Here is a 27,203-nt window from a genome sequence, read left to right on the forward strand (position 1 = left end):
GACACAGAAACTTGCAACAGCATAAGTCACCTATAAGATTGGTGAAAATGAAAAAATTGCACATGAAATTTTTTTCCCAGATATAAGTACACATCCTCATGCAAGAAAAATAGTTGTGTCTACCTGTCACAGATGGGAAATAAATCCCTACAAGCATTGTGAAGTAGGTCATGATGTCTGTAAAAACATAAGGAAGTCCACCCATTTTTGATTCTTCTGATCCAGCAACTGATGGCTGATCTTTTTTCTCAACTATTGATCCTTTTTCTGAATAGGCACTCCAGAGATTATCTGCAAGGTGGGGGAAAAAACAAAATCAGTGTCATCTCTCTGTTTCAAGACATCAACTAGTGAGAATGCAATAATCCTAGGAATCAGATGCCTTTTTCTTACACAAAAATCATGACATTTCCCAGTATGATTAATACCATGGGCACTCCAGTCCATGCTAGTAAAAATGCAGTAGAGTGTGAGATGTGTCCTGCAAAATCTTCTCTTCCTCTAAAGCAAAATATAGTTATAGAATTAAATTCTAACACATTTTAGAATGTACACTTACATTGCACAGGCACACAGATGTCCTATTGTGAAAAAAATAAGGAATCTTATCTCCAGGTTCAAGGAATCTTGGTATATACTAATACTTCTTGTTCTTGTATTTTGAGGAGCAGCATGAAAAAGAAATGCTACTTAACCATAATTTGAGTTCTTTGACACCTCCTATACAGAATAATCCTGCATAACAGTTTAGGATTCAGCTGTTAATGGCAAAAGATTTCCATATGGTGACAAAAGCTTGATAACCAGACTCCAGAAGATCACTGATAAGCAAAAAAACCCCAGCAGAATATGGCCCAAATGCCCAGCAAACTAAGCACATTTGTTTGAAGAGTGATAGGTCAAAGAGTAAATTTTGAGAGCTTAAATTTTTGGAAAACACTGGTTGTGTACCTTGATAAGATTGTGAGAACAGGCCACACTGATTCTTACTTGAAAATGAGACAAGTTGTCCTATCATATGTGAGAAAACAAAGTAGATACTCTTCTGGCCTGTCAAGAAGGCAAAGGATTTTACAGTAAGGAAATAAAAATTCCCATGGACTGATGCAATCATTGAATAGCCGATTTACAGGCATCCTGAACAACTCTACAGAATTCAAGTACAGTGTTCTAAGCCTTTATAATAGCAAAAAGTAACCTTGAGCACAACAGAAGATGGACTTTGAACCATAAGTGACCAAAGAGAGGGTACTCATACCCAGATTTTTTTTTTAAATCTTACAATAGGTAAGCATGTATGGAAGTATGCATGAGAAGCAGAAGAGAAAGCAGAGCAAAGATTAAAATTAGGTATTATTCACTAAGGAATGCTATGTGTATTACTACAATCAAATGAAGAGGAGTAACAGACTGATCTAGAGATAAGACTGAAGCCATAAGAAGTTAATGAAACAGGAGAATTTTAAATTTCAGGAATTTTAGCAGAGATTTGATGAGTGATGTAAAATAAGACTAGATCTCCAAATTAGCATCTATCTACCCCCTGTGAAACATAAGAAGAAAATCCAAAAATCAGTTTGAATTGCCAATCAAATGCGCTTAAATTCTTAATAAGCATTCAACAGCTTGTGTCCTTTATTCAGTATGACACAGAAGTGACAATGACCTGAGCACTGCAATGCTTACAGCTTAACTGTGGAACTGTGCCTGCCAGCACATGGGTAAAATCGGCTTAGATATTTTGTTAAATAGAAATCACTTTCCTGTTTCATAACTTGTCACACAGCGCTTTCCTATGCTCATTTCCCAAAAGTGATAATCCAAGTGGACTTGAAAGTTAGAGTGAGAAAAAATAATAACTTTTCAGAAAAGTCCAGACATTCTAGGACCATTCCTTGATAGCTAAGGCTTCTCTAGCAGCTAACATTTAGGGTACATACACAAGAACGGGTACAGTGTATCAGACGAACATGCTATCACCATCAGAACAATGTTGATAAAGCTAGTAGCAGAATGTATAATTTCTGTTAGGGTTATAGGCCTATTTAGCCAGCCACTTGCAGAATGATTTATTATTGTTAGGACAACACTCACAGAAGCTATATAAGAGATGAATACTTACCCTATATGAGTGCCCAATAAATGGTGTGAGGACTTAGCACACTTCCTGAGACACCCAATCATGGCATCTGAATATACCCAGTCACAGCTCAAGAAATGTGCAGAGCCTGCAGCTCCAAAGTCTTCACACAAGGCAGAAGATTCATCAAGTGGAAGAACCCTCCTTGAGAAATCTTTGCCATGAGAGCTGAAGCTAGGTATCAGAATGTGTACTCACACTCAGCAAGACACCTAGTTTTAGCATTAGGTGTAACTAGGATAGTGAAATGCATTGTTATGGAGAAGCTCTTGTTCAGAAAAATGTTAATCAGTGAACAGAAGCAGAGTGTATGTTTTCAAAAGCAGGAAAAGCAGTACTCAGCCTGAAATCTCCAAGAACACTGAAATATGTGAGGTTGACGTGAAATAGTATTGATACCCAAGGACAAATGGAAAGCCATTTCTTTAATTTAAAAGTGTTTCAGGGAGACACAGAAACTAAGGACTCATGAGTAGCATCTCTACAGGAACAGTCAAAAGCAACAATAGCAGTTGACAGAGGCAATAAACAGGGAAGTTATTTTTTATTTCTGACAAAACTTAGTAGTTATTCACAGTTTTTCTTTAGTTTTGAAAAACTGGGGAAGCCTCAACTTAGCTTTTGCAAAAGAAAATGGTCAGAAGTATTAAAATTCCTTAAGTGAAACATAAATGAAGGCAATACACTTGGACCAGTCCATCTATATTGCCCATGTTATTAAAATATTCCTCACCCAAGGAATCTATACGAGACATTGGATAAGAGGAAATCTCCTCACATGAATTAAAAAAAAAAAAAAAAACAGTTCAAAGACAGAAAACAACAGGTAAAAGTAAATGGAAATACAGCTTTGTAATGCCAAAGAGCCACCAGGAAACTTCTACAAGAATGACCATCAGGATGTAACCAGTGCTATCCAGTACACTCAAACAGGCCAAAAATAGGAGCTAGCACCAAGATGATAACCTGCTGGCAATTATCAGTTAATTCGAGGTTGTAGAAGGAAAAATAACAACAAGGAACTTAAAAAAAAAAAACAAAAACAAAACCACCAAAAAAAAAAACCAAAAAACATATCAGATTCCATGAGTAAACGTAAAGGAATTGATGAAATTCATTACATGTAAGCAAAGAGCAGTGAATACTGGAAAGCATGTCACTCACAATGAGCTTTCAGCAGACTCCTGGTCTTTAGAGATCTTAACATTATGTGAGAATAAATTAGCAAAATATACTTTTGTACAGGATTGTTTGTTGAATGAAACATTAAACAGTGAAGGGAACAAGGAAAAAAAATAGTACTCAGCCTCAAACCTCCAAAAAGTAAAAGAACAACTTATATCTTACAGGGTAGCACAAAATTGTAACTTGCAGCTAACTTGTGAGCTGGGGCAGGAAATGCAAAATTATTCACGAAAAATTGTAGATATGCATATGGTAAATCATAAAACTCGGAGAACAAACTCTAAGTTACATTTCTTGCAGCAAGCAAGTAATTTCATTTTTCATTGAGAATTTTTTTTTTTAAAAACCACAAATTTAGATTCAGAGAAGCCTATGTTTCATTTAGTATCTTTTAATGTATTTGTACATTTTATATGTGATATTTTAAACTGGAGTACTATGGCAGCACTGACTGTCTAGGGTCCCTATGTACCATATTTATATAAATCAAACGATTTTAAGGGAATGCAAAGGAGAGGTATCAGAGTATCCATTTCATTCCCAGAAACATTATTTGCATATGTACAACACAAATTATTACACATTTAAGATGAATCCTATGACTTGATGCAATTTGAATTCCAAGCTGCTACAACCATACAGATTTGTAAAGAGAATAAAATCTATGCACTTTGTAGACTGCTCTTCTCTAATTCAATCACTAACTTGTACACATTGGAAAATCCACAGAACTTCATTCTCATTGCACCACCTGTGAACTGGAAACAAGTTCTCCCTCAGGAGAGTTTGAAAATATATTAATGAATGGCTTATTGAAATGTTTGGCATACATATTAAAAAAAAAAAAAAGCTGCTATGAGCTCTTTATCACCTTTTTGATTGAACAATGGCTTTTGAAAGAGTACCTATAAAACTCCAATTACCCCCAAATTAAAGCACTTGATACTGTCCAAAAACTTCTAAATCACTGTGCTTTCCAACTTACCAGTTAGAACTCCACTCATTATTCCTGGAATTCCTTGAATTTCTGTTACATTATTGAGACTAAAGTAGTCATCACATGTAGCATTAAGCAAAGAACTATCACAGAACAGGCGCCACAAAGGTGTAGTCTTTGTTTCATTATTGCTTTCAGTAAATTTGGCACAGACATCAAAGCTGCGTTTTGACAATGTACGGTTTCCAAGGAGACAGATACTACAAACAAGAAAAATAAAATCAGTGTTCCTTCAATACAAGGCTGTGAATTAAGGCATTTTTTGTCCATTAGACTTCTTCAGAAACATGTCACTTACACTGTCTACCTTAAGGCCTGTACTACATCTACTAAAACAGTATATAGTTTCTACATCTAAAACTATCATCAATAGTCTTAAAACTATGGATCAAATATTTCTTCTTTATGGTATTGGCAGCTATTTTGCCTCCTGATTTGTTCTTCAGAAAGTACAATCAATTTAAGCAACTTGCCCACTAAATAACAGCAATTATGATGCATTCAGTCCTACAAGAAAGAAGTAAAATTAAGTAATACTTTATAAACTTAATTAAAAGATGAGTCTGATGAAGAAAATATAAAAGTAAAATTAAGCAAGTAAACCATTCTCTTCCTTTTCAAGCAACTGAAAACTTTAGATGATCCTCAAAACCATTACAGTCCAAAAGGTACGAAATAAGCCAGGATGGTTAAACAGCAAAATTTAACAACAGTTATGGGAGTATAAATTAAAGAATCATGTATTGGGGAAGCAAACTTTTTTTTCGGGAATGAAAGAGAATTAGAAAAGTCTGAACAGCTGTCAAAGCAAATTCCTACCAGCAGACAACATTAAGGATCTAGGTATATTTATTCGTTAAACTGTACAAAAGATGTTTAAGATTCCAGGCTTGCTTAAAATTTGAATGATACAGGTCTTTGAAGACAAAAGAAGGAACATCAAATATAACATGGGGGTTAGGCAGATACACCAGTGCAGCTTCAAGATATTGCATCTCATGGAATTTGAGCAGATTTAACAGAAAACTGTTCCTAAAGAGATCATCTTGTCACTTGCCTTGCTTATTTTTCTTTTTAATTGCTACTGCTTTGATGACTCAATAGCAGGAGGGTCAAATGATACAAGCAATGGAAACTTCTTTCAGTTTGATTCAACTGGAAGATCTTGAGGTAAACTATTTTACCACCTACACAATGGACAAACTTAATGGAGGTTAGTGATACCAACCTAACTAACCAGCCAAGTAGAAGCTGTTTTGTTTGAGTTTTTAAACTACCACCATCAGATCAGTCTTACCACTACATAAAACCATACTTGAGTTTCTCATTTTGAGGCAGTTGTAAACCATTATATTTAGTGAAAAATAAACTCTTTTTATATTTTCCCCCCCAATACAATAATATTACAGTAGTAGCCACATATAAAGTCTCCAGGGACTTGGTAATGAGTCTCACCCATGCTACATATCCACATAAACTCTCTTTTATCTATACAGGCGAAAAAAAGATTACTGTTTCCCCACTGCAAGTTACTGTAAGAAACATAAGTTTTATTCAGAAATATGTCAACATTTCATATATTACATGTAAAATAATGTTACAGAACAATCCACAAGTATTGCTCTAATGCTCAATTTGTAATGTAATTACCAACACTTCAAAGTAATATTGAATTTGTAACAATCATACAGCAAAGGATAACTCTCACTATGAAGTGCCATGCAAGATTGAAGTTATCAGCCTATTCCGATCATATCTTAAGCAATATAATTTTGTTTCCTCTTTCAACTGAAAAATATGCAAAAATGCAACTCATATAACTGGGTAAAGTAAAATGCAGCTAATAACTGGAGTAGAGTAGCTCCTATTGAGCTAAGAATTAAGCACATCAAGGACCTTGAGAAGCAATGTGTCATGCATAACAATAACATTTTATTTTATTAATGGGAAAGCATTCACAAACACAAGTGAATTTAAACACTTCAAGTATCATTTTTAAGTAGGGAGAAATAGAAGTTTCTAAAATTTCTTCATAACACAGAAAGTTTAAATTTATGGGGTTTTTATAAGTATGGCTAATAGTTACAATGGTTTCTTGACCTTTTTACATTATTCTGTAGGTTTTTAGTTTAAATCTTTAGATAAAGCAGTTACATTTACTGTCAGCAAAATGCACCTTCTTGCTCCTTGGGTGTGGATGAAATAACAGCCAAATTTTAAGCACCAAAGAACATTTTCTAGAGTTACCATATCTTATGAAAAATGCGAGAAATATTCAGATATGTAACTCAGAATAACAAATGACCACATTGGTATTCAAACTACATAAACCGACCACTGAAACCAAAGTGTTTGTATTTTGAAACTTAGCTTAAAACATGAAATGGTTACAGTAGCTATTCCCTCCCCACACTTTTTTTTATTTTAAATAACCCACACAACTTCAATATTGCACTTACGGAAAGTCAGGTGGGTCAAAAGCAGTCTTAATAACTCCAGCATATATGGCAATGATGGAAAGAATCACACAGGCAAGGAAGACCAGTGCAAGTTTGTTGACATACTTTACTCCCACAAAAACTACTATGGCCATCAGAATGACAATACATGTTCCATAGACTCTCATGTTATTCAGCATAGCCTCTGTTTCTTCACCAACATCTGCCACTTTAAATATAGCAGCACTTGGAGAAATATAGGTCTGCAAGAGATATGGTGAACTATCATACATGTAATAGTGAACATTTCATTAAATCATTTATTTGAACTATAAAATCTAACCTCCTATACATTTTGCTTTCAGAAATGAGTTTAGCCATATAATTTGGGCATCAAGAAACTGTAGAGATAAAGGAAGGAAAAGGGTGAGGGTGAAGAATAACAAGGTTTAAGAATAAGATACAATTTTGCTCCAGCTTCTTATCTCCTGTTAAAGAGCTTCCACTTCTCAAATTCATGTGTCTGCCAAATGGGAAAAATGGCTAAGGAATTTGGTGGTAGAAGGAAGTAGGAACATGACAAAAATAAAAGAAAAAACCCAAACCATAAACAGGACTTCCATTGATTGAAACAAAATATGAAGAATCAAACAAAAGTATAATAAACTAAAAATGTTTTCACTATTATAGACCCTATATAATACTTCATAAAATTTTAATCTAAAGTTGCAACAGCACAATTTAAGAGTATTGTGAAGAAGTTTAGTCATGTGCTAAACCAGATATTTCAAACTACTGCAATTTCAAACAAGATTCTCTTACAGATCTCTCTTTCTTAAATTTTGGTGTGTTGTACCTGAAAAGAAGTTAGAAACTGTTAATAGCACTTATATTGATAAATGTGTGTGAGAAGACCAACTGATCTGTAGTTCTGAGACACTGGTTTACTACACTACACAACAATATTTATATGCCTTCTTCTAGCAGCCCTAAAAACACCCATCTCTGCTCAGCTACCAGGGCTTGAGGCAACTCCAGTCCTTAAAAAAAAACTGCTCAAAGACTATTTTTCAATAATATAATTTCTAAAGGCAGGAAGAAACTTTGAACAGGAGGCTACCATGATGCATTCATAAGCAAAATCCAAAAATAGACATAGACAATTATTTACCAGAATTTTCTTAGATTAAATTTAAGTTTAGTAAATTACTATTTACTAGAATGCTATAAGATATGGAAATTGTCACATCATCATGGAAGAAAAAGAAAGCAAACTAAAAAATTATTACAGATAAAGTATATATTGTTAGAAAATCTTACACTATGACATTGTAGAAGTTTCAGACTCTCTGTGGAGGTACTCCAGAAAATTTTCTTGTGGATTTTATTGCCCTGCTATTTAAAGCCTTTGCCAGGGAAATCCACAGACAGATGACGGATTTCTGATTCTCCAAATAATCCATGCCCCAGTGAAGGAAAAAAAAAAGCAATACTCATGCCTTGTGGCTATGTCAGGGGTCCATTCTGAGGTCTTTGACAGATATCCTGGGCAGCATTTTACTTCAAATTCTGTAGCTGGATCTCGTACATTTATATTAGCAACACAAACCCAGCATGACCCTCTAATAAGGAGAACAGTGCACCAAATTCAATCCACAATTCAACATATGCTTGTATTACTACCATAGATCAGACAACAAGCCAGAACAGATCACACAAGCAAGCATTAGTGAATATGATCTCTAATTTAAATGTAAAAAAGCCTGGATTTGAGTACATGGATCATAGTAAGTAACAAGAAAGAATTCTTAAGTATCTCCTGTGCATATCTTCAGTTTCTGATTTGATGACCAATTATTGGCCCCTCCTGGATGGAGCAAAGTCATAGTAACCAGGCCACTGCCACACAGGCAGACTTCCACAGCATCTTTGCAAATATATGAAAATTCAAAGCCAGTAGTTCAGAAATGAGGAAGTGTGATAGATTATTATTTCCTCATCACAGATATGCCCTTCTTGTTCTCCACAACTTTTCACTGAGCAGCAGTGAGTTATCCTGGTAATGCTTTCCAACCATTATTTGGAAAGACAAGATTTCTGCTTGGTTCCTACATTGTATAAAATAAACACATATCAAATACCATTTAATTTATTTTTGTATTACTGATAAGAATTTAACTTCCTCAAATAGTCACAAGTAGAGTAAAAATAAATATCAACATCCTGAAAATGTAGTACCAAAAAATTAACGATCACCAAACTAGAATGCATTTTAGACCATTAAGAAAATTCATCAGCAATATCCCAAAACAGCCCAAATACATTTAGTCTTAATAGAGAGTAGTACTTACCAATAAAATTTCAATGGTACCAAGAATGTACATTGCTCCTGCAAAGGTTGTGCCCAAGTAGAAACAAAGTCCCACTGCTCCACCAAACTCTGGCCCTAAAGATCTTGAAATCATGTAGTAAGAGCCTCCAGCTGTGAATTTAACAAAACAAACAAACAAAAAAACAAACAAACAAAACAAACAAACAAACAAGAAACACAAAACATCTCCAGTACTTCAGATTAAGGACGGCAGTAGAGAACAAAAATTTGAATCATTCAGTCAACATAATCAAAATAACCATTGCATGTGTCTCCACTGACATGCTCATGACAAGACTGTAATCAATGTGTATACCATCTAGATAGTTAGAATGTACATTTCAAGTTAATATCCCTGTGTGCATTATGTGTGGAACAGAAAGCGAAGAGCAAAGAAAGAAGGGGAAAAATTCCACAAGCTAAACAGAAGTAAATTAGACAAGGATATACAGGTATAAATATATATGAATGAATTTTTAGCTTCTAACCTTAAGCTGTTCCCCATCAAACAATAAAGTTCCAAAATAAATTCTTTATGAGGCAAGGGCAAAACAGATTATTTTCTACTGATTCTTTCTATTTTCTGTATACTAAACCATTGCCACTTTCACTTCAGATCACTTTTTTTTAGTACTGTTTAAACGTGTTGGGTAGGGATTGCTTTTTCTTGTCCACTTATATAAAATTCACTTTTACCCTGAGTTCTTCAATTCTTCTCACTCTTATTTCCCATACGTATGCATCATCTTTCTTTAAGTCATAAACTACACCACACCATCCTATTTCCATTGCACTATTTGCCTTTTAATAAGGCCCTAAATTTCAAGCTCATCTCTTTCTTTTAGACTGTCAACCAACTCCCTCAAGGCAAACATCTACTCTTAAATTCATTATTTTTGTCCTGCTTGTGGGAAGAAAGAGACAGAGGAAAGATGTGTGCAATTTTAAGTAACATATATCAATGTGCAGAGTCTAAAGCTGTTTTTCACAGAATTGTTAAAGTTGGAAAAGACCTCCAAGATCATTAAGTCCTATCATTGACCTAACACTACCCTAACAGGATCCACCACTACACCCTGTCCCTAAGCACCACACCTCCTTGTTTTTTGAACACTTCCACAAATGGTGATTCCATCATTCACCTGGGCAGCTTGTTCCACAGACTTCAGTGTTTTCAATATGAATGAATGAGAAACTAAGATACTATGATGCATCACCAATCTTTTTACTAAATATAATGAATGCTCTTGCATATAAAGACAAAATAAAGGATCCTGCTCCTCATGTCTCCTTCAGTCCTAGGTTCTTATCTGTGCTTTCTGCCTTCTCCATATATTCCAGGACAAGCATAATTTCTCTAAGAAACTGGCACCAACAACTAAAAAAATGAAAATTGAGACCTATCTCATGTAAGAACTGCAGGCTTCAAAGTCTATGAGAGATGTTAAACAAAACCATTAAGATGAACTTTAAAAATATGAGGGGGAACAGAGCAGAACATTTTAGTTATCTGTGCACTGATTTGAATAACTCAATTTTATTATAAAACGCAAGTATTTTAAACAAAACTGTCTCTTGATTTTTTTATTTCATATATGGTACTGTATCCATGAAATAAAATTATAATACAATTATTCTACATCCTACACAAATTATAGCTTTTACTTTTATTATAGCCCAACAACTTCAGTTTAAGTCCAGAGTTCATACCAATATCTGAACACCAGAACTATCAGTTACTGTCCTGAGAAACTGAAAAGGGTAAGAGCTTCAAGAGCTAACTGATTTTGCCACTAAAAAAAAAAAATCCTCTTACTTTATGAAGCCGAATCAATTTATCAGTCTATCCTGAAAATTTAAGGAGATGGGCAGAACCCAGAGTGTTTATACAGAAAAATATTTTTGCCATGACACCAGTTACTATTCTTGCAGAAAACAACACAACTAACTCGTGTTTAGCTGGAATGTAGGAGAATTCAGGAGAGAGAAAAGTAGTACCCTTATTTGTAAAGAAATTTGCTTTGTGTGAAGACCAGTCTCCATTAATTCAATTTATAACATCTTATCTTTGATTAAAACAGGATCAAATGACTGATGACAAAGTTGTGCTACAGATGGTAATTCCCAGAAGACCCAGTCTTAAAGACTGTATCTCACATTTAAAAATTATTTATAAAATCAATTAAAAGAAAAAATGCATTTGATACAAAGGCATTACTTCTGATATTTGAGAATGATAAGAATTTCTTATCCCAGATTTAAACTTCCATTATTTAAGAATTTGCCATGTAAGATAAAATTCTTCATTACCTGGAACTACACCATTTGTTGCTATAGCACTCATGGAAATTGCAGTTAGCATAGTCTGTGGAAAGATGAAATAGAGGAAATTTAAAATACCAGAGTTTTGGAGGGTTTTTTTTAAAAGATTGAGCAAAACAGTAATCAAATGGAACTAGATTTCCACACCCCCCCCCCCCCCCCCCAAAGATGTTTAATTTGGGATATACATGCAACTCAAGTACTCAACTTTTCAGCAGAAGATTTAGTTAACTTATACTTGACACAGTCTTTAAAAATTAACTGGAAGTATACAGACCATTGCATATACTTAAAATAGTATGTTCATTATTTCAATTTAAAAAGTAGTGAAAACTAATTGTAACGTTATCATGACAACATCTAGTAGTGCTCTCATATTCTAAAAAATTACTTTATGGATGCAATGCTGTGGGATTTGATTTGTAGTTTATTAGTCAGCTTGTTCTGAAGTTGAAAAAAGCAGAACAGATCTCAAAGGAAATAATTAAATATCTGCTAAAGGCTGATTTAATGAAACTTATATAAACTTCAAACAAAAGCTTACTTTGATCAACTCAAAAGATTGTTCATATGAGTTAGACTGACACGTGACACTCACTGCTTATACATATACCCCATTTTTCTCAATTCAACCATATTGGTTAAATATCAGTACAATTTTACCAGTATGATTAAACATGGTTATTTTTTACCCTGATACTCATACATTAGAAGGTGTCAGTACTCTTTTAACAGAGGATTTGGACAAGAGTTTAAAAAATAAATAAAATAAGTTTAACTTACACAAGCACAACACATGAACACAATGATGAAAGACTCAAGAACTCCAGCTGTCCCTACAATCCATGTTAAACGCAGGAAAAGGATAACTCCCAAGATGTTTTGCAAACAGGGAAGATATACGCCAATAAAAGTGCCCATTCGTGGACCCTGGAAACAAAGTGAGAACACAAATTCCTTTGCACTAATAAATTTAAATCCATAAACACTTTATTCCCCAAACACTTATTACAAATGCTCCATGAACAAATGCCAAGTGAAACTGAATGGTAGCTTCAGAGTGTTCAGCTTTGCAAATATTCACGTGCTATTTATAAAGAAAAATTCCTGAAAAGAGAGAAAACTATTTGTGATAACAAACTCTCTTGTTCAACAGGAATTAGGATGACACCTTGATAAGGATAGGATGGCCCTTTATCTGTTGATCATAACACTTTACAAACTTTTTCGGAAATACCAGTTACAAGTTAAAGTTACAGGTTAAAGATAAATTACTGCCATAATCAAAATATCATTTGTATTCTGAAAAAAGATGATCACAAATTGCCACACAGCTGGCACAAAAAATTACACTCAATAATAATTTCAATTTTTAAAAAAGACAGACAAGGTATTAAGACAGACCATTAAGTAATGCAGAGCTGACTACAATTTCTTTTTTTCACAAATTTTAAAACCTGTCACAACATATGTGTACTTTTTATTTACTAGTGATCACCATAGGTCAAGACACACACAACAGCATTCAGGTTTCATCACTAAAGTTTCAGTCTTCTACACTTATAAAGGGAAATCAGGCTTTGAAATACTCTATTTAAAATCAACAGTTATACACAGTAGCTTTCCAGTTACACAAGATAGTCTTAAATCACAACTTGGGCTGTGAAAAATGGCAATTGTTTTAAATAAATAAGCAAGTATTGATGCTTTAAAAGTTATCAAAATTATTAAGAAAATACTGCATTTCCAAGTATTTATAAGAAACCATAGAATGCCATTTAGACTGTATATTTTATTTTTAGCATCTTGGGTGATATCCATATGCAGCATCAACTCCACTGCCTCAATAACACCATTAAAATGCTACTCTGACAGGCTATTAACTATTACAATTTCAGAAATGAAAATATACATAAACATACATACATAAAAAACATACATAAAAACTGTTTTATCAGGCCACCACATGGAGCACAAACAAGATCAAGTGCAAGTGAGGACATGATGTTAATTTGTTCACAGTCAGCTTCAGAGGGAATAACACGGTGCTGCATTGACAAAAACCTCAACACAGCAGCTGAACAGACAACAGGGTTCACAGTAAGGAAAGTGTGAGAAGATCAGCATTACTTTTCTCATATCTGAAGTTTATCTTCAGATGACATGAAACAAATATAGATCAAGCACAACTAGACAAACAGAAAGAAAACACACTCATTAACAAATGCAAGATAAACAAAAAGTTAAACAAACAACCGGACTTTATCCCTGACCCTTGCCCACTGTCCTGGTACCAACTTCCACTCAAAAGCTTCCTTCCAGTCAAATGAGCTGCTGTCCTAAGCTTATTTTCAAACGTATTTTCATCTCTGTCTTTTCTGCTCTGTGCTCATTTTCCTTTTTCTCATTCTCATGTACTTCTCCTCTTTTCTTCATAGCTCAGCATATAAATTCAGTAGCAGGACCCCTTCTCCTACACAAAGACAGGTGACTCCAAGCACTGTCCCTTCTCAGCATCTACCTTATTTTTCTTCATTTCAGTCACCATGCATCTCATCATTCCTCCTTTGCCTATACATTCTTATACTCTGTCAGGTCATATGCTTTAATCCAAGCTTTCCCCTTCAAAATCAGCCTCTGCTAACAGAGGGATCAATCCAACATGCCACTGCAGACTCCAACTATTGCATACATTCCACTTCTACACATTTTGGGTATCCATTAGACAGACAACCCTTAATGGATTCAGTTCACTTCTAGCAAGTGTGTTTAGCAATGTGTCAAACAGAGCATATGACTTCCCCTCCCCCACATATAATATTTTTGATGTTTGCAACAAAGTGTTTTCTTGGAATGCATCCATTAAGTTTTAAAAATACTTACTCCAACACACAAAACCAAGACAGCTACTCAAAAAAACTACTACCATGTAGTAGTACCAAGAGGTGCAAATATGCTTATAGAATTAAAAGAGTGACTTGTTTCATTGCAAATTTGCCTTAATATAATACGTAAAAACCTAGGCAGTTAAAATATATTAATAAACCTGCAAAAAGTCCTACTGTACGCTCACTAGAGGTAGGTAACAAGTACTGATGCTTGCACAAGTTCACAAGGAAGAAGAAAAGAAAGGAAGAAAAAACTGGATATACTCCATGTTTCAGATCCTAGCTTTGCACGTGTTTTACCTACGGATTTTTACAGCACAGTTTTGCTAAAACATGCTAACAAGAACATCAAATTAACACAAGTCCTGCTGCAAATGCTTCAGTTCTAAACATGGTATTACAATCCTCACTCCCATCTTTAGGTGTCCACATATTCTCTTTTCAGGTTGAAAAATGCACCTCTTATCAAGCTTTATCTTGATAAATTATCAGAAATCTAAATACCTTGACTTCCTTTCGTTTGCTGTCTTCATCTGCTTCATGTTCCACCACTCCTTGAGTTAGATTAGTGTAGTTTGCTAGTTTATTCAGAAGAGATGACACCATAGGGTTACTATCCATTTCTTCCTGTTGGGTTTTGAAGAATACTGCATTTATTAAATAAATTTTCTTTTTAAGTCATAATTTTATGATACCGCTTCAAACATACTCAACAGGTCAGCCCTGATTCAGCCAAATAAAGAATTAGCATGACATTCAGCTTTCAAACAACAAGAAAGTTCTACTATTTCTAGAAGTTTAACTGTACATGCTATGTTGCACCATTTCTTTCATGTTTTTACAATACCTTACAATATGCAGCTCAAATATAAGGAAAACCTAGAGAAATTCCACTGTAATTTTAAAAATCTATTTTTATCAGAGCACAGTCTTCAGTGGATTGTACTTGTAGGGATGAGTCATTAGGGTGTTTTTCCAGCATCTTGCTTGTGTTTAGAAAGTGACTTGAAATGATTTCTCAAGCACTAAAGTATTTAAGTACCTCTCTGAAGTCTAGTGCTGCAGGCTTACATATTTTATCTTACACAAGGCATACTACTTCCAAAGTGTTAACCTGTTGAAAATACCCACATGTATGCATATTACATATAATTGCACATATGTAATAGCACCTGACACAGAGGTCAGCCCATCTTTCTTTACTGCTACAAAAAAAAGCATGCTAAAACAAATCATACAATCCAGAACAATATACAATACAAGAATTCCAAGAAAAATGGATCCAAGAGAATTCAATTAAATACAAAAAATTGAACACTGGAAAGAAGACGAGATCAGGGCAACAAACACAGACAAGAAGTAAGTATCTCTGCCTGGGAGATTAGGTAATGATAATGCTCATAATAGTCAAACTTCTTTTTAATGGTTTATACAACTCTCACATCTGAAAACATGAGAAAAACAAGATTATAGGAAACTTACTCTGAAACATACATAGTATCAAAAAATTTCACCACAAAAACACCAGCAGTGACAGTCACTAGAAGGCTTTCAACGTGATACTGTTAACAGCAATATCTATAACTTGAGATACATAAAAATAATGGTTTTATATCAGTTGATTAAATGTAAGCCATATTTCAAAATAACAGATTCGGGACAAAAAACAGCTATGGCCAAATTATCATCACTGAGGAATAAAGCAACTAATTTGAACCACATAAAGTTTTGGAAATGGCTTTATGGAATAGAGCTTGAAGGAGAAAAAATCAATGACAGAACTTTAAAAGCATTATTCCTGTCAAAAATACTAAGATATTGCATACATGACAAAAAGACAAGTAATGATCAACATTACTTTGATCATTAGCAAAATTTTCTCTAAAACAGTGAAAAATAGTAAATATGTATTATTTGGGTCATGCACAGGTGAGATGAAAGACCATGTCCTGTGCAAAGATACTTGAAATGAAGAAGAGGGAAACAAGAAATTATTGAGAGGAATGCAACAGTAAGGTAGCTAAACAATGTTGGAAGCACCTTGTTTTTGTTAACAGCAAGCATCAGAGCAAGACTAGTTGATGCTGCTAGAGCAGAGCAACTAAGGTTTTTTCTAGAAATACTACTTAAATGCAAAAGTGGCCCTTAAAAGTACTCAATTAATACACTTTTTTTAGTAATTTGATTGTAATAATTCAGTTGATTATAAAGGTATGAAACATCCATTATGAAGTAGATATTTACACCAGAAATTGCTATGGTGTGCGCTACATTGTAGTTGGACAATACTACTAAGTCATGGCTTGTAAATTTGTTTTATAGCATTGCTGCTTAACAAAAAGTCTGTAATTCCCGATTGAACAAATTATTTTGCTAATTCTTTTAAAACTGAATACTGCTTTCCTTAAAAAATAGATTTAACTTCCAGTAGCTTTGTCTAACTATGTCTAGATCCTAGCCCAAAATATTTAAATGGATAAAGACTTATATCATATCTTCACATTAATGCATACCAATATTGACTGTTCTTGCCTATATACCATTCAAGTCCGCTGAAATGGAATGTTAGCAGGAACTAAACTATGAAAAAGTTATTAAAACTCATTCCCCCCCCCCACTAAATTTTAAGACAGAAAGAAAACAGGTGATTGCTCATCTCCATTAAAGGTAAAATATGTTTTTGGAGTATTTAACTTACCTCAAAGAGAGCCATATTCTTTCCTTCATACATGTTTCCTCTGCCCGATTCTGCACAGTTAATAAATGGACTACTTTCCCTGGCAATCCCATCCCCTAGTGGAAAAGTAACACAATTAAAAACAACAGGGGGAAAAAATGATACATTATACTATAAAAGGAATAGTCAGAAGACTCTTGTAAGAGCTGGTTCTAAATAACACCATAGGTTGCTGCAAACCCAGCGTTCATCTCAGACATGTGGATGTTAAACATTTAAGGAGATTTAGTTTAGCAGTCTAATCTTGGTATAGTGTTCCATCTCTTAAGTATTACTCTTTAACACACTGATTTCTTCCCTAGCCTTTCTAGTTTCCCTAAAAACACCTGATAATTGCACTACATACAAAGGTTTTGAGTATAGAATAAAATAACCCTCCAGCTAACCTTTTTATTACTTTACTGAGTTCCTCAATCTCCAGTAGCTGAGGCAGGGATTTATGAAATACAATTCAAAAGTAATTACATTGTAAAGGTTGTGGGGACCTTTCCATGACATTATACTTAATCTATTCCTTACTGAAATATAAACTGCATTAACCTGTAGCTCTGGCACACCTCTCAAAAAATGCAGCATTACTTTCACTGCCTTTCAACCCACAAACTACAAAAACTATTACATGCTGATACTGTCACAACACTGGCATTTCCAAATAATCTCAGGTCCTTGCCTGCACCACTTTGCCTGTGTGCCCTTTTGTTCTTATATGCACAGATTACAGCACTAGCACCTACAGTCTCTTCACTGCAGAATTAAGGAACAGTTGGAGAACAAGCTGTACTCTTTTCCCCTTGTCTCCTTCCTCTGCTCCCTACATGAAATCCAAGAAGCTCTGGCAAATGTGTACACTAGTCTCAGCACAACATATTATCTTGCTTGTAAACCAGACAGAAATATATCTCAGTCCCTCAAACCTAAGAGGGACTGTGGATTTCCCATCACTAATTTCCTACCACTTTCCAAAGTATCACTGTAGTTATGGGTATCATGACATAAAAACCACATATCATCATAAGAGACACAGAAGATAGCAACTGTCCTAAAAATTAGGGCTCTAAAATTAGTTCCTCAGTCCAGAAAAGAAATGGTGATGAATTCACACATCTAATATATCTTCTTCTATCCACATCCTCCAACTTTCATTTTCTGTTTCTCTACAGTTTATATTTGGTCTCCCACTACTTCAAGTCCTACAGCCTGGTTAGGTGCCCCTCTTCCTAATTAGCAAAGGCTAATGCAAGGTCAGCAGAAGGACACTGTCAACACAAAAGCATTTCCGTCATGAACTAACACCTTGAGATGTTTCACAGTATATGGAACATGCTGGTTTTGTACAAGGTTATCTGAGCAATTGGCATTTATGGGCTCCACTTTAATGAGCTCCACTGTACTTAAGAGAAAGATTCAATTAGCTTTTTCACAGACAACAAAAGAGTAACTCTGCCCTGAAACAAATACATCCTGATTTCTCTTACCATTTTGCTAAAGCATATGAGCACTAGGATTTCTTGCTTAAGACATGGCATTTTCTTTCCAAGATTTTTGGAACATTGTTTTTCTTTTAGCTCCATTCCTGAAATCACCCCATTATTTCTGCTGAAGTTTTTATAAGCCATTCATTAAAAGGTATGTTCTCAAGTTAAAATAAAAATAAGGTTGCTTGATTTCAGTCTTGCTGAGACCACACTTCTATTGACTTTCTCACCAACTGACATCGGTACCTGTAATTATTAACTAAATATTAGTACTCCTTTCAGGGTACTTCCAATCCCTTCAAAAAGGATTACTCTTCAAAAAGTGAGCTGGGAAATTTCAATTATTGTTTTGCATTCATATAGAGGATAATGTCACTGGAGTTACTCCTTCAGTGGGTATTATTAGATTAATCTAAACACAAAAGGGTAGCAAAAAAAATGTTACTCAGTATTCAAAATTCTGAAGTTGAAGACTAGAGTTTTGGCTAACTAGTTCTGGGCATAAAAATCAGTATCTCAGCACTACACAGTATTTTAAATTGTAGGTAGGAGAATTGTGAAGTTGTCCTTTATATTTCTATTTCTGAACAGAGTTACTTGGTTATACTCCAACACAAAAAAGAGCACAGCATCTCTAACAAACATGTCTTGTTAAACACACCTAACAGGCTTCAAACGGGAAAATGCAGAACTTAGGAACTGAAGAACAGGAAACCTATTTCAGTGCTTACAACCAATATTCTGCCTATTTTAAAGCTTTCTGATGGTAGTGACAGACTGCAATAAACTCCTGTTTCTCTAACACCGTTCTCTTTTTGTATTTGTGTATGTTTGCAATTTAATAGGTAATGCTGATCATGTCAAATATTATTTTAGCTTCACTTGAAAGAGAATCAACACTGAAAAATTGACCAAAAAAGCAAACTGACAAGTACTCTGTCATCTTCAGTTTGTTGACTATTTCTACAATTATCGTAAAATCATTAGGACCATAGAATTATAAAAGCATTAAGGTTGGAAAAGAGCCCTAAGATAAGGTCCAAACTTTGACTGAACACTACCATGCCAACTTAATATAGCACTAAATGTGATATGCAGTCATTTCTTGAACACTCCCAAGGATGGTGGCTCTACCACCTCCCTGGGCAGTCCATTCCAATGTTTAACCACCTTTTCAGTAAAAAAATTCTTCGTCATGTCCAACCTGAGCCTCCCCTAGTGCAGTTTGAGTCCATTTCCTCTAGCCATATTGCCAGTTGCCTCTAGCCATATTGCCAGTTGCCTGGGAGAAGAGGTCAACTCCTAACCTACTACAACTCCTTCCAGGTAGTTATAGATTGATAAGGTACCTCCAGAGCTTCCTTTTCTTCAGGCTGAATGACTCCAGCTCCCTCAGCCACTTGTCATCAGACTTGTGCTCCAGACCTTTCACCAGTTTCATTGCCCTTCTCTGGACACACTTGGCAACTCAATATCTTTCTTAAAGAGAGGGGCCCAAAACTGGACACAAAACTCAAGGTGTGGCCTTAACAGTGCCAAGTACAGAGCAACAATCACTTCCCTAGTCCTGCTGGCCACGCTATTTTCAATAGAGGCCAGGATGCCATTGGCCATCTTGTCCACCTGGGCACACCACTGGCTCATATTCAATCAGCGTTGACCTGCACTCTGAGGTCCTATTTTGAAGAGCCACTTTCAAGCCACTCTTCTCCCAGCCTGCAAAGTTGCATGGGGCTGTTGTGCATGACCTGGCACTTTGCCTTCCTGAACTTCATACATGTACCACAGTGGCTAACCTCCAGTTGTCTGGAACCTCGCCAGTTTATCAGAACTAACAATAATGATAGAGAACAACTTGGCAAGCTCTTCTGCCAGTTCCCCCAGTACCCTCTAGTGGGTTCCATCCAGCCCCATACACTTGTGAGGGTCTAAGTGGCTCAATGGATTACTGATTACATTTTCTAGATTACAGGGGGTTAGTTCTGCTCCCCATCTCTCACTACCAGCTCCAGGGGCTGGTTACCATGAGGATAAATGGTCTTTCTGTTGTAGACTGAGGCAGAAAAGGCAGCTCAGATTTCCACATTCTTTGTTACAATGTTACCCTTCACATCCAATAAAGGATAGATTTTCCTTGGTCCTCTTTTTGTTCATATATTCATAAAAAACACCTATGAACACCTTTGAGTTTTCATCACTGCTGTCAACAAAATCACCTTTATTTCAAATTTAAAACCATCACTTTTTGAAGTATGCTTATTTAATATGTCTAGATATACAGTGACTCTTATTAACATGTAAGTCAAATTGACACGTATTACACCATTCAGCAGAAAGAACTAGTTTCAGAATCTCAACACAGAGACAACATCTGTGGTGAAATTAACCAAACAAACTATCTAAATCTTTACCTCATCCCTTCTTCAAAAGAAGATTCAATAGAAAAGAAATTATTCTTTAGAAAACCAGAACTAAAGACAGGATAAACACTTTTCACAAATGCTGTGAAGCTGTAAGTCTTAAGCCATCTATGGTTTATCTTAACCTTATCCCCTTGAACTCTATGAAGAAGCTTTAAGATAGTCAAATCACAGAATCATGTAGGTTGGAATAGAGCCTTGAGCCCAATCATGAACTTAACACTGCCGAATTCACCACTAAACAATGTCCCTAAGCACCACACCTACACATATTTTAAAAAGTACGAGGGACAGTGACTCAGCCACTTCCTTGGGCAGCCCATTTCAATGCTTGACAAGCAAATCACCTGTTCCTTAGGTCTCTTTGAAATTTTGTCTGTTTAAACACTTCTCAAGTGTGAGCTGAGTGAAACATAAAAATTAGAACTTCTAATGTAGTTTCAGACATATCATTAAGCTGCATTTCTTCTGAAATCTAGTTTCTGTAACCGAAGCACTCCAAAAATCTATACTTTCTGTTGCTTGATTTCTGAACATAACTCAGTTTGTGAGGGTTGATAGGCAAAAATCTTAAATCCAGACTAGTATTTCATTTTGGACCACAAAAAAGGCAAAATAGAATAAACAAAAAAAAAAAAAAAAACACTTCTGTGGGTTTATGGTACGTTTCATGTGTCTTCTGACACAGAAAAAATTTGCCTGATGATGTCATACTCCATGTCACTCAACTAAGTCATCAAAGCCTAAGTTTTAAAAATTATGTTTCTACTCTTGTACCTACTTTAAAAATTATTATTACAATTTTTAATCTGATACAGAATGTCCATATAACCTAGCACAATTCTGTGCTTTCTGCTGCTGGACCAGTAGACAAACTAAAGCCATAACTAATTGTTATGGCTAGATAATGAGATGATTGGCTCTTGCAATTAAGAGATTAATATTGTGTGAAAATTAAGAGAAGCTTTATTAATGTATAGTTATGTTAATGTAGTTTAGATGTCCTCTGTTCTCCCCATAGTTCCCTTCTCCCCCCACTCTGTATTGTTGCCATCAGACAGCCTGGTCTAGGACAGGTAGAAAGAAGGCATGCACATGTACCCCTTACATGGGTCAGTTGAGAACTAAGGGGGCGTGGCATGACAACACCTGACCCTCCAATCAAGTTACAAGAAAGCAGTGTCCACCAATAAACGACAAAGAAGAACTGACTGAGAGAGGGGCCAGAATTGGTTGATGCAACCCCCAGGGGTATAAAAGACTGAGCATCCATCTTGAAGATGTACTGGCCATGTGGTGGGCAGCCATAAAGGCAGTTCCCAGCGCTGCAACTTTTTCCTTATTTAGTCCTTCTCTTGTATTTTTGTTAAGGTTTAATAAACCTTTTAAAATTTTTAAAGTGAGCAGTTCTCTCTCACACTAATGTACCTTTCCTAAAAGCCTATGTTTGCTGTGTTGATGGGACATGCAAAAAACCCCCACTATTGATTTCTACAGATACTTCAGCACTGTGATGAGTGATTATATCTGAATGGAAATTAGCTGCAATGACATTTTCTTTTCTAAACAAGATACAGATACAAGAAGAGAATGTAGGAGATATGTCTCAAGGTAATATTCAGTGCGTTGATGCAGATCATCACAATGTGCATGCCCATAGACACTGATCCCCCAAATGCCAATGCAGTGTAACACACACAAATTATCACAAACTACACTAGAGCTGTTCTGGCCTTAAATTTTCTGACAATGTCATCAGATCATTTTTTATTAACACTTCCACAGACCAAACAAAACTTAGGTAAAAATTTTTGCACGTCACAATTCAGTGCTGGTCATAGACACAAAAGGCAGCACGGTATGCAAATTCATATTCTTCAGAAGTTTCAGAGTTGTGATCCTCACAAACACCAACAGGTAGCTTACTTTTAAGGTATATTAACAGGTAAAAATTTCTAAGCTGGTGCAAACTGGCCCATTTTATACAGTCTAAACCAGAACACAACAGCAGAGCTTAAACATGCAGACGCCACCTTCGCCAATAAGGTGGCCATCTTATTCAGGGGTTGGACTACATGATCTCCAAAATTCCCTTCAAACCGTAACAATTTTGCAATTCCCTTCTCACGCTTAGTACTCACCCCTCTGCATCCCCATATCATACTGCTTCTCACAGGAATTAACTATTGAACATAAATGCATATGCTGTCACCAGAGACAATCAGTGTAGGAATGAGCAATTACTCAAACAGAAACAACATTCATGACAATTCCACCTCTGCTTCCTTCCCCACTCCTGAATCACAAGTATGAAAAATGTATGTTATAGCTGTCTTGTTATAGAGAAAGGCTAGAGGTAGACAAGGAAATGATCATTTAAGTGATCCTAAATTTGCACTGTGATGTCTGTTCAATAGATTAGAACAAAAATATTTGTTCTAAAACATCTAATCTAATCTAATTTCACATCTTTCTGCAGGCTCAGGAATTCAATTGGATCATTAAGCTCTATAACTTTAAAAATACCATATTGAAATTTAAGCAGTGCATCTTTTAATGTTTTCAGAACTGAAATAAGAAAAAGCCCTATTAATTTATGTAAAGCTTAAGGGTTTTTTTAATACTGAAAAAAATCTCGAATTGTTCCATATTTCTATTTAAATTTGCTTCTTTCAAACTTCTAGGGATAACATGCTAGTAACTGCTTCCAAATTTAACCACTCACAGTATTTTCTCCCTGTGAAGGTAACTATACTTATTCAAATCATCTCAACCTGTCTCTTGAAAAATCAAAAAAGTTCCTAAAACATTTTTCTAGCTTTTAAATTATTTTGGTGGAAATATTCTGTACAGGTTTTTTGGGGTTTTTTGTTGTTGTTGTTGTTTGTTTGTTTCATTTTTTGGGGTTTTTTTTTGTTACACAAAACCAAAAAAACAAATCAAACTTTGAAAATCAAATACAGCGTTCTAACACCAGTCTCAGTCAATGCTATTTACAGAAGTATAATTGTCACCTCTACCCCAAGGATCAGGCTAGCCCTCTTTACCACAGCATTAAACCAAGCTCATGATATTCTATTCCAGTATGACCCCTAAATCCTTTCCAGATTCACTGCTTCCTCACTGTCCCACATTATGTATGCCATCATGATTCATATCCAAGTAATGCTCCTGTATTTGTATTCAAACACGTTTTGTCCAAAAAAGCAAGCACCTTTTTCTCCTGATATGCTGTAAGAGTTTAACATCTATCTGAAAAATAAAAGTAGATAGCTTTTATATGGGAAAAGAATACAGGTGTTGTTCAAAGGAGTGAGAATTACATAAACTTTTCAACAACACGACCTCAAATAAGGTAGCTCAGCTATGATAATGTATAACTGTTTTCCAAACAAGCACATGTGTTAAACTAGAAAAGCTTTGATTCCCACTAGAAATTGCTAATTTATATGTAGTTATCTAAAGCAGAATTGCAGTTGGGGAATAATCTCAACAGAAAAGTCCTAACTCTTCAAAGTTTGCAAAGGGCAACTCTTAATCACAGTCCATGTACCTTGAGGTAGGTTCTGGTTAGCCATATACAGGTGAAACATAACAGTTTTAAATAAAAACAATGGTAACATTTTCATTCAGATAGTATTTGGTCTCATTAAGAACAAGCCACTGCAAACTGAGAATATGAAAATGAGATCCTGTTTGCACAAAAGACAGCAAACATTTAATGTTACTGTAACTTTTTAAGGTAAAACTACATAAAGTTTAAAAGTCAATAAAACCGATGTATATGACTATAGCATCCAAGAAAGCTGCCCATAGCAAAACCTGTAATTCTATCTTCTCTATCATGCATATTTCCTTCCTGTATGTTCAAGTTTTTGATTGGCAGGCAACTAAAGAGAAGTCATGGAATCTTATAAATTAAATGTCCTAACACTTCTAATCTAAATCTACATATTGGAGCACTCCTTAGAGCTCTAAAACATAGCCAAGTTTTTGAAAGCCACCTTGGAGTTCTACAATACAGTCAAACTTTTAAATGCCACTATCTTGCTATAATGCAAATTATGAAAAAGGCATCCATAAACTTGTTTGAACACACTTTGCCTCAATTTTTGTGCCACATTGATTTAAGAATTCAGTGCAACCTAACTCAAAGTTTCATGTAATTGGGTTCTTTTTAGTAATTTAATGTCTGAATCTATTTACTACATCACAAATTTCTTGCAGTATTCTTATTAATGATTAGCACAATTTATATGTTATAGTGATATGCAGAACAAAGTATATTTAAACCCCTTGTAAATAAACCTCTTAGATTTTTTTTTATTTAGGCTACTATTATCATCAAGCACAACTTACTTCTAATGAAAACACTGCAAAAGCTCTTTATAAATTCTTTAAAATATGGCTGGAAGTACAGGAACCTCCTATTGCAGTAAGAATATTAGAATCATGGTATTGTCTTGTAAAGAGACTCTCTTAGATTTGGCCCGTTTTCTTCATAATCTTGCTCACTCATGATTAAGGAAAATTAAATCAGTCTCCTCTGATGATTCTTCAGGTATCAAGAACTGAAACAGGAAACTGACAGTTCCTTCCTGCCAGCTTAGCATAAGACCTCAAATCCTGTTTCTTACTAGCACTGGATTAATTCTGAAACAAGTCATTAAGGCTTCAGGCAGCATGAGGCATGCACATGACATGAACTACATGACAGTCACAGAACTCTCTGAAGAGAATTAAGCTGATGGATTTTTGTCAGCAATAAACACCCTGCTTAGTGATATGGGAAGGTTCAAGTCACTGAAACATCCCACATCTCCACATCTAATAAGTACTTTGAAATTTTTATTTCTATCAAATAAATTCACTTTAAAATATATCCACTAAACAGATCAGTAGAGATTAGCAACAAGTAGTATTAACCTATTCCAAAGACCTATCTACTATTAAAAACCTTCATTTACACACCAAAAGTACGTATTAGCAGACCTTAAGCAAGTCAGTTACTTTTAAACATGGATTTTATGCAGAAAAAGTTGGCATTTATTTTACTTAAGATGCAGCAGATAAACATTTTAAAATATAGTTCTAGTAGTTTTGTAAGCTCTTATTAAAAACAAATATTTTTAAATAATAAAGGTTTCTTTTTAGACTGGCAGCATAATTTATTCATTCTCTTTCAAATTAACTATGTCACTGTTTTCTAGTTTATGTATTAATGTATTACAGATTTTATACCTGCCTTAAACTCATAAAAAGTGTTAAATGGATGCCAGTGATAGGAACAGACTAGTTCCTGGGATCAAATCTTTGAACAACATCTAAAATCTACTTTTCTCTGATCATAACATCTATGCTGCAAGCATGGTCAAGTGTGGCTGTTAAGTTTGAAGGTTTGACTGAAAATACACTAGACTTCTCAGTGAGATTAACTATCTTCCTCCATTGCACATATACATACACACACACATAACTGTTGACTATTCCCTGGTTTTCCAATAAATAACATTTACAGAAATTCACAGCATCCATGCTTCATTAGTTATATGATCACTTCTTCATAGATGACCAGGTTTGTTATTGCTATTCCTTGTATTTGAGGGTCTTCAATTTTAAAGGAATTTGCAGGAGTTAGTTCTCATATTAGTTTCTAAATAAGAAACTGCTGTGGCAAGGTAAATAATACTATGGAATGCTAAAAATACTAGTGATAACTTGAAACAACTGATACTGCTGAGGAACAAAAAGCTGATCAACTTTACAAAATTTTTACAGTTCTATTTGGACAGGCACTGCAACTATGAGTAAAGAACACAAACAAGAGAGCCAAAACAAATCAAGCCCAGAATTTCTTGTAAAACTTCATACCTTACTGTCTACATATTCATATTTCCTTCTCCTCTTCAACCATTTACTATCTCTTGACTACCCTTTCTTTGTAATATATTATAAACACATTAAAAGACACAGGCACATCTTCTTTCTGCTACTTTGTGCATATTTGAGTCAGCAGACTGCACCCTTGAGTATGTTAACATTCTGCCTTTTCTGAAGTACTACTGTGACTAGTGCTACAGTCCAGCCCCATAGGGAGTCACAAATGTCTTCTACTCATTTCACATATGTCAAAGTATAATATAGTCAGAAAATACAAAGCAATGGAATTTCAGATTATTAAGGAGCGCAGATCATAGAAAAAGAATATCCCAGCTTACTCCTTCACCACA

At 35.0% G+C, this 27,203-nt stretch overlaps 2 protein-coding genes across 5 annotated transcripts in view; both read right to left on the minus strand.

Moving 5' to 3' along the window:
* LOC135301156 (solute carrier family 12 member 7-like) overlaps positions 1-27,203 on the minus strand; it is a 70,872-nt gene that overhangs the window by 40,544 nt on the left and 3,125 nt on the right. For 2 of the 3 annotated variants that reach the window (XM_064421476.1, XM_064421468.1), the window contains exons 2-9: positions 17,040-17,134; positions 14,846-14,968; positions 12,237-12,383; positions 11,442-11,496; positions 9,112-9,242; positions 6,782-7,023; positions 4,311-4,522; positions 124-291 (exon numbers count right to left, since the gene is read on the minus strand). In XM_064421476.1, coding sequence (XP_064277546.1) covers positions 124-291; positions 4,311-4,522; positions 6,782-7,023; positions 9,112-9,242; positions 11,442-11,496; positions 12,237-12,383; positions 14,846-14,968; positions 17,040-17,134 — 1,173 coding nt within the window. Of the gene's footprint in view, positions 1-123; positions 292-951; positions 1,051-4,310; positions 4,523-6,781; positions 7,024-9,111; positions 9,243-11,441; positions 11,497-12,236; positions 12,384-14,845; positions 14,969-17,039; positions 17,135-27,203 lie in introns of all 3 variants that reach the window. The other variant, XM_064421459.1, reaches the window with a different exon arrangement.
* Positions 17,039-27,203, minus strand: part of NFX1 (nuclear transcription factor, X-box binding 1) — a 129,430-nt gene continuing 119,265 nt past the window's right edge. For both annotated transcript variants that reach the window (XR_010362900.1, XM_064421426.1), the window contains one exon: positions 17,039-17,134. The gene's annotated coding sequence lies outside the window, so the exon portion shown is untranslated. The remainder of the gene's footprint in view (positions 17,135-27,203) is intronic.

The sequence above is a fragment of the Passer domesticus genome, chromosome 1 (assembly GCF_036417665.1).
Source record: "Passer domesticus isolate bPasDom1 chromosome 1, bPasDom1.hap1, whole genome shotgun sequence".
Taxonomy (NCBI): Eukaryota; Metazoa; Chordata; class Aves; order Passeriformes; family Passeridae; genus Passer; species Passer domesticus.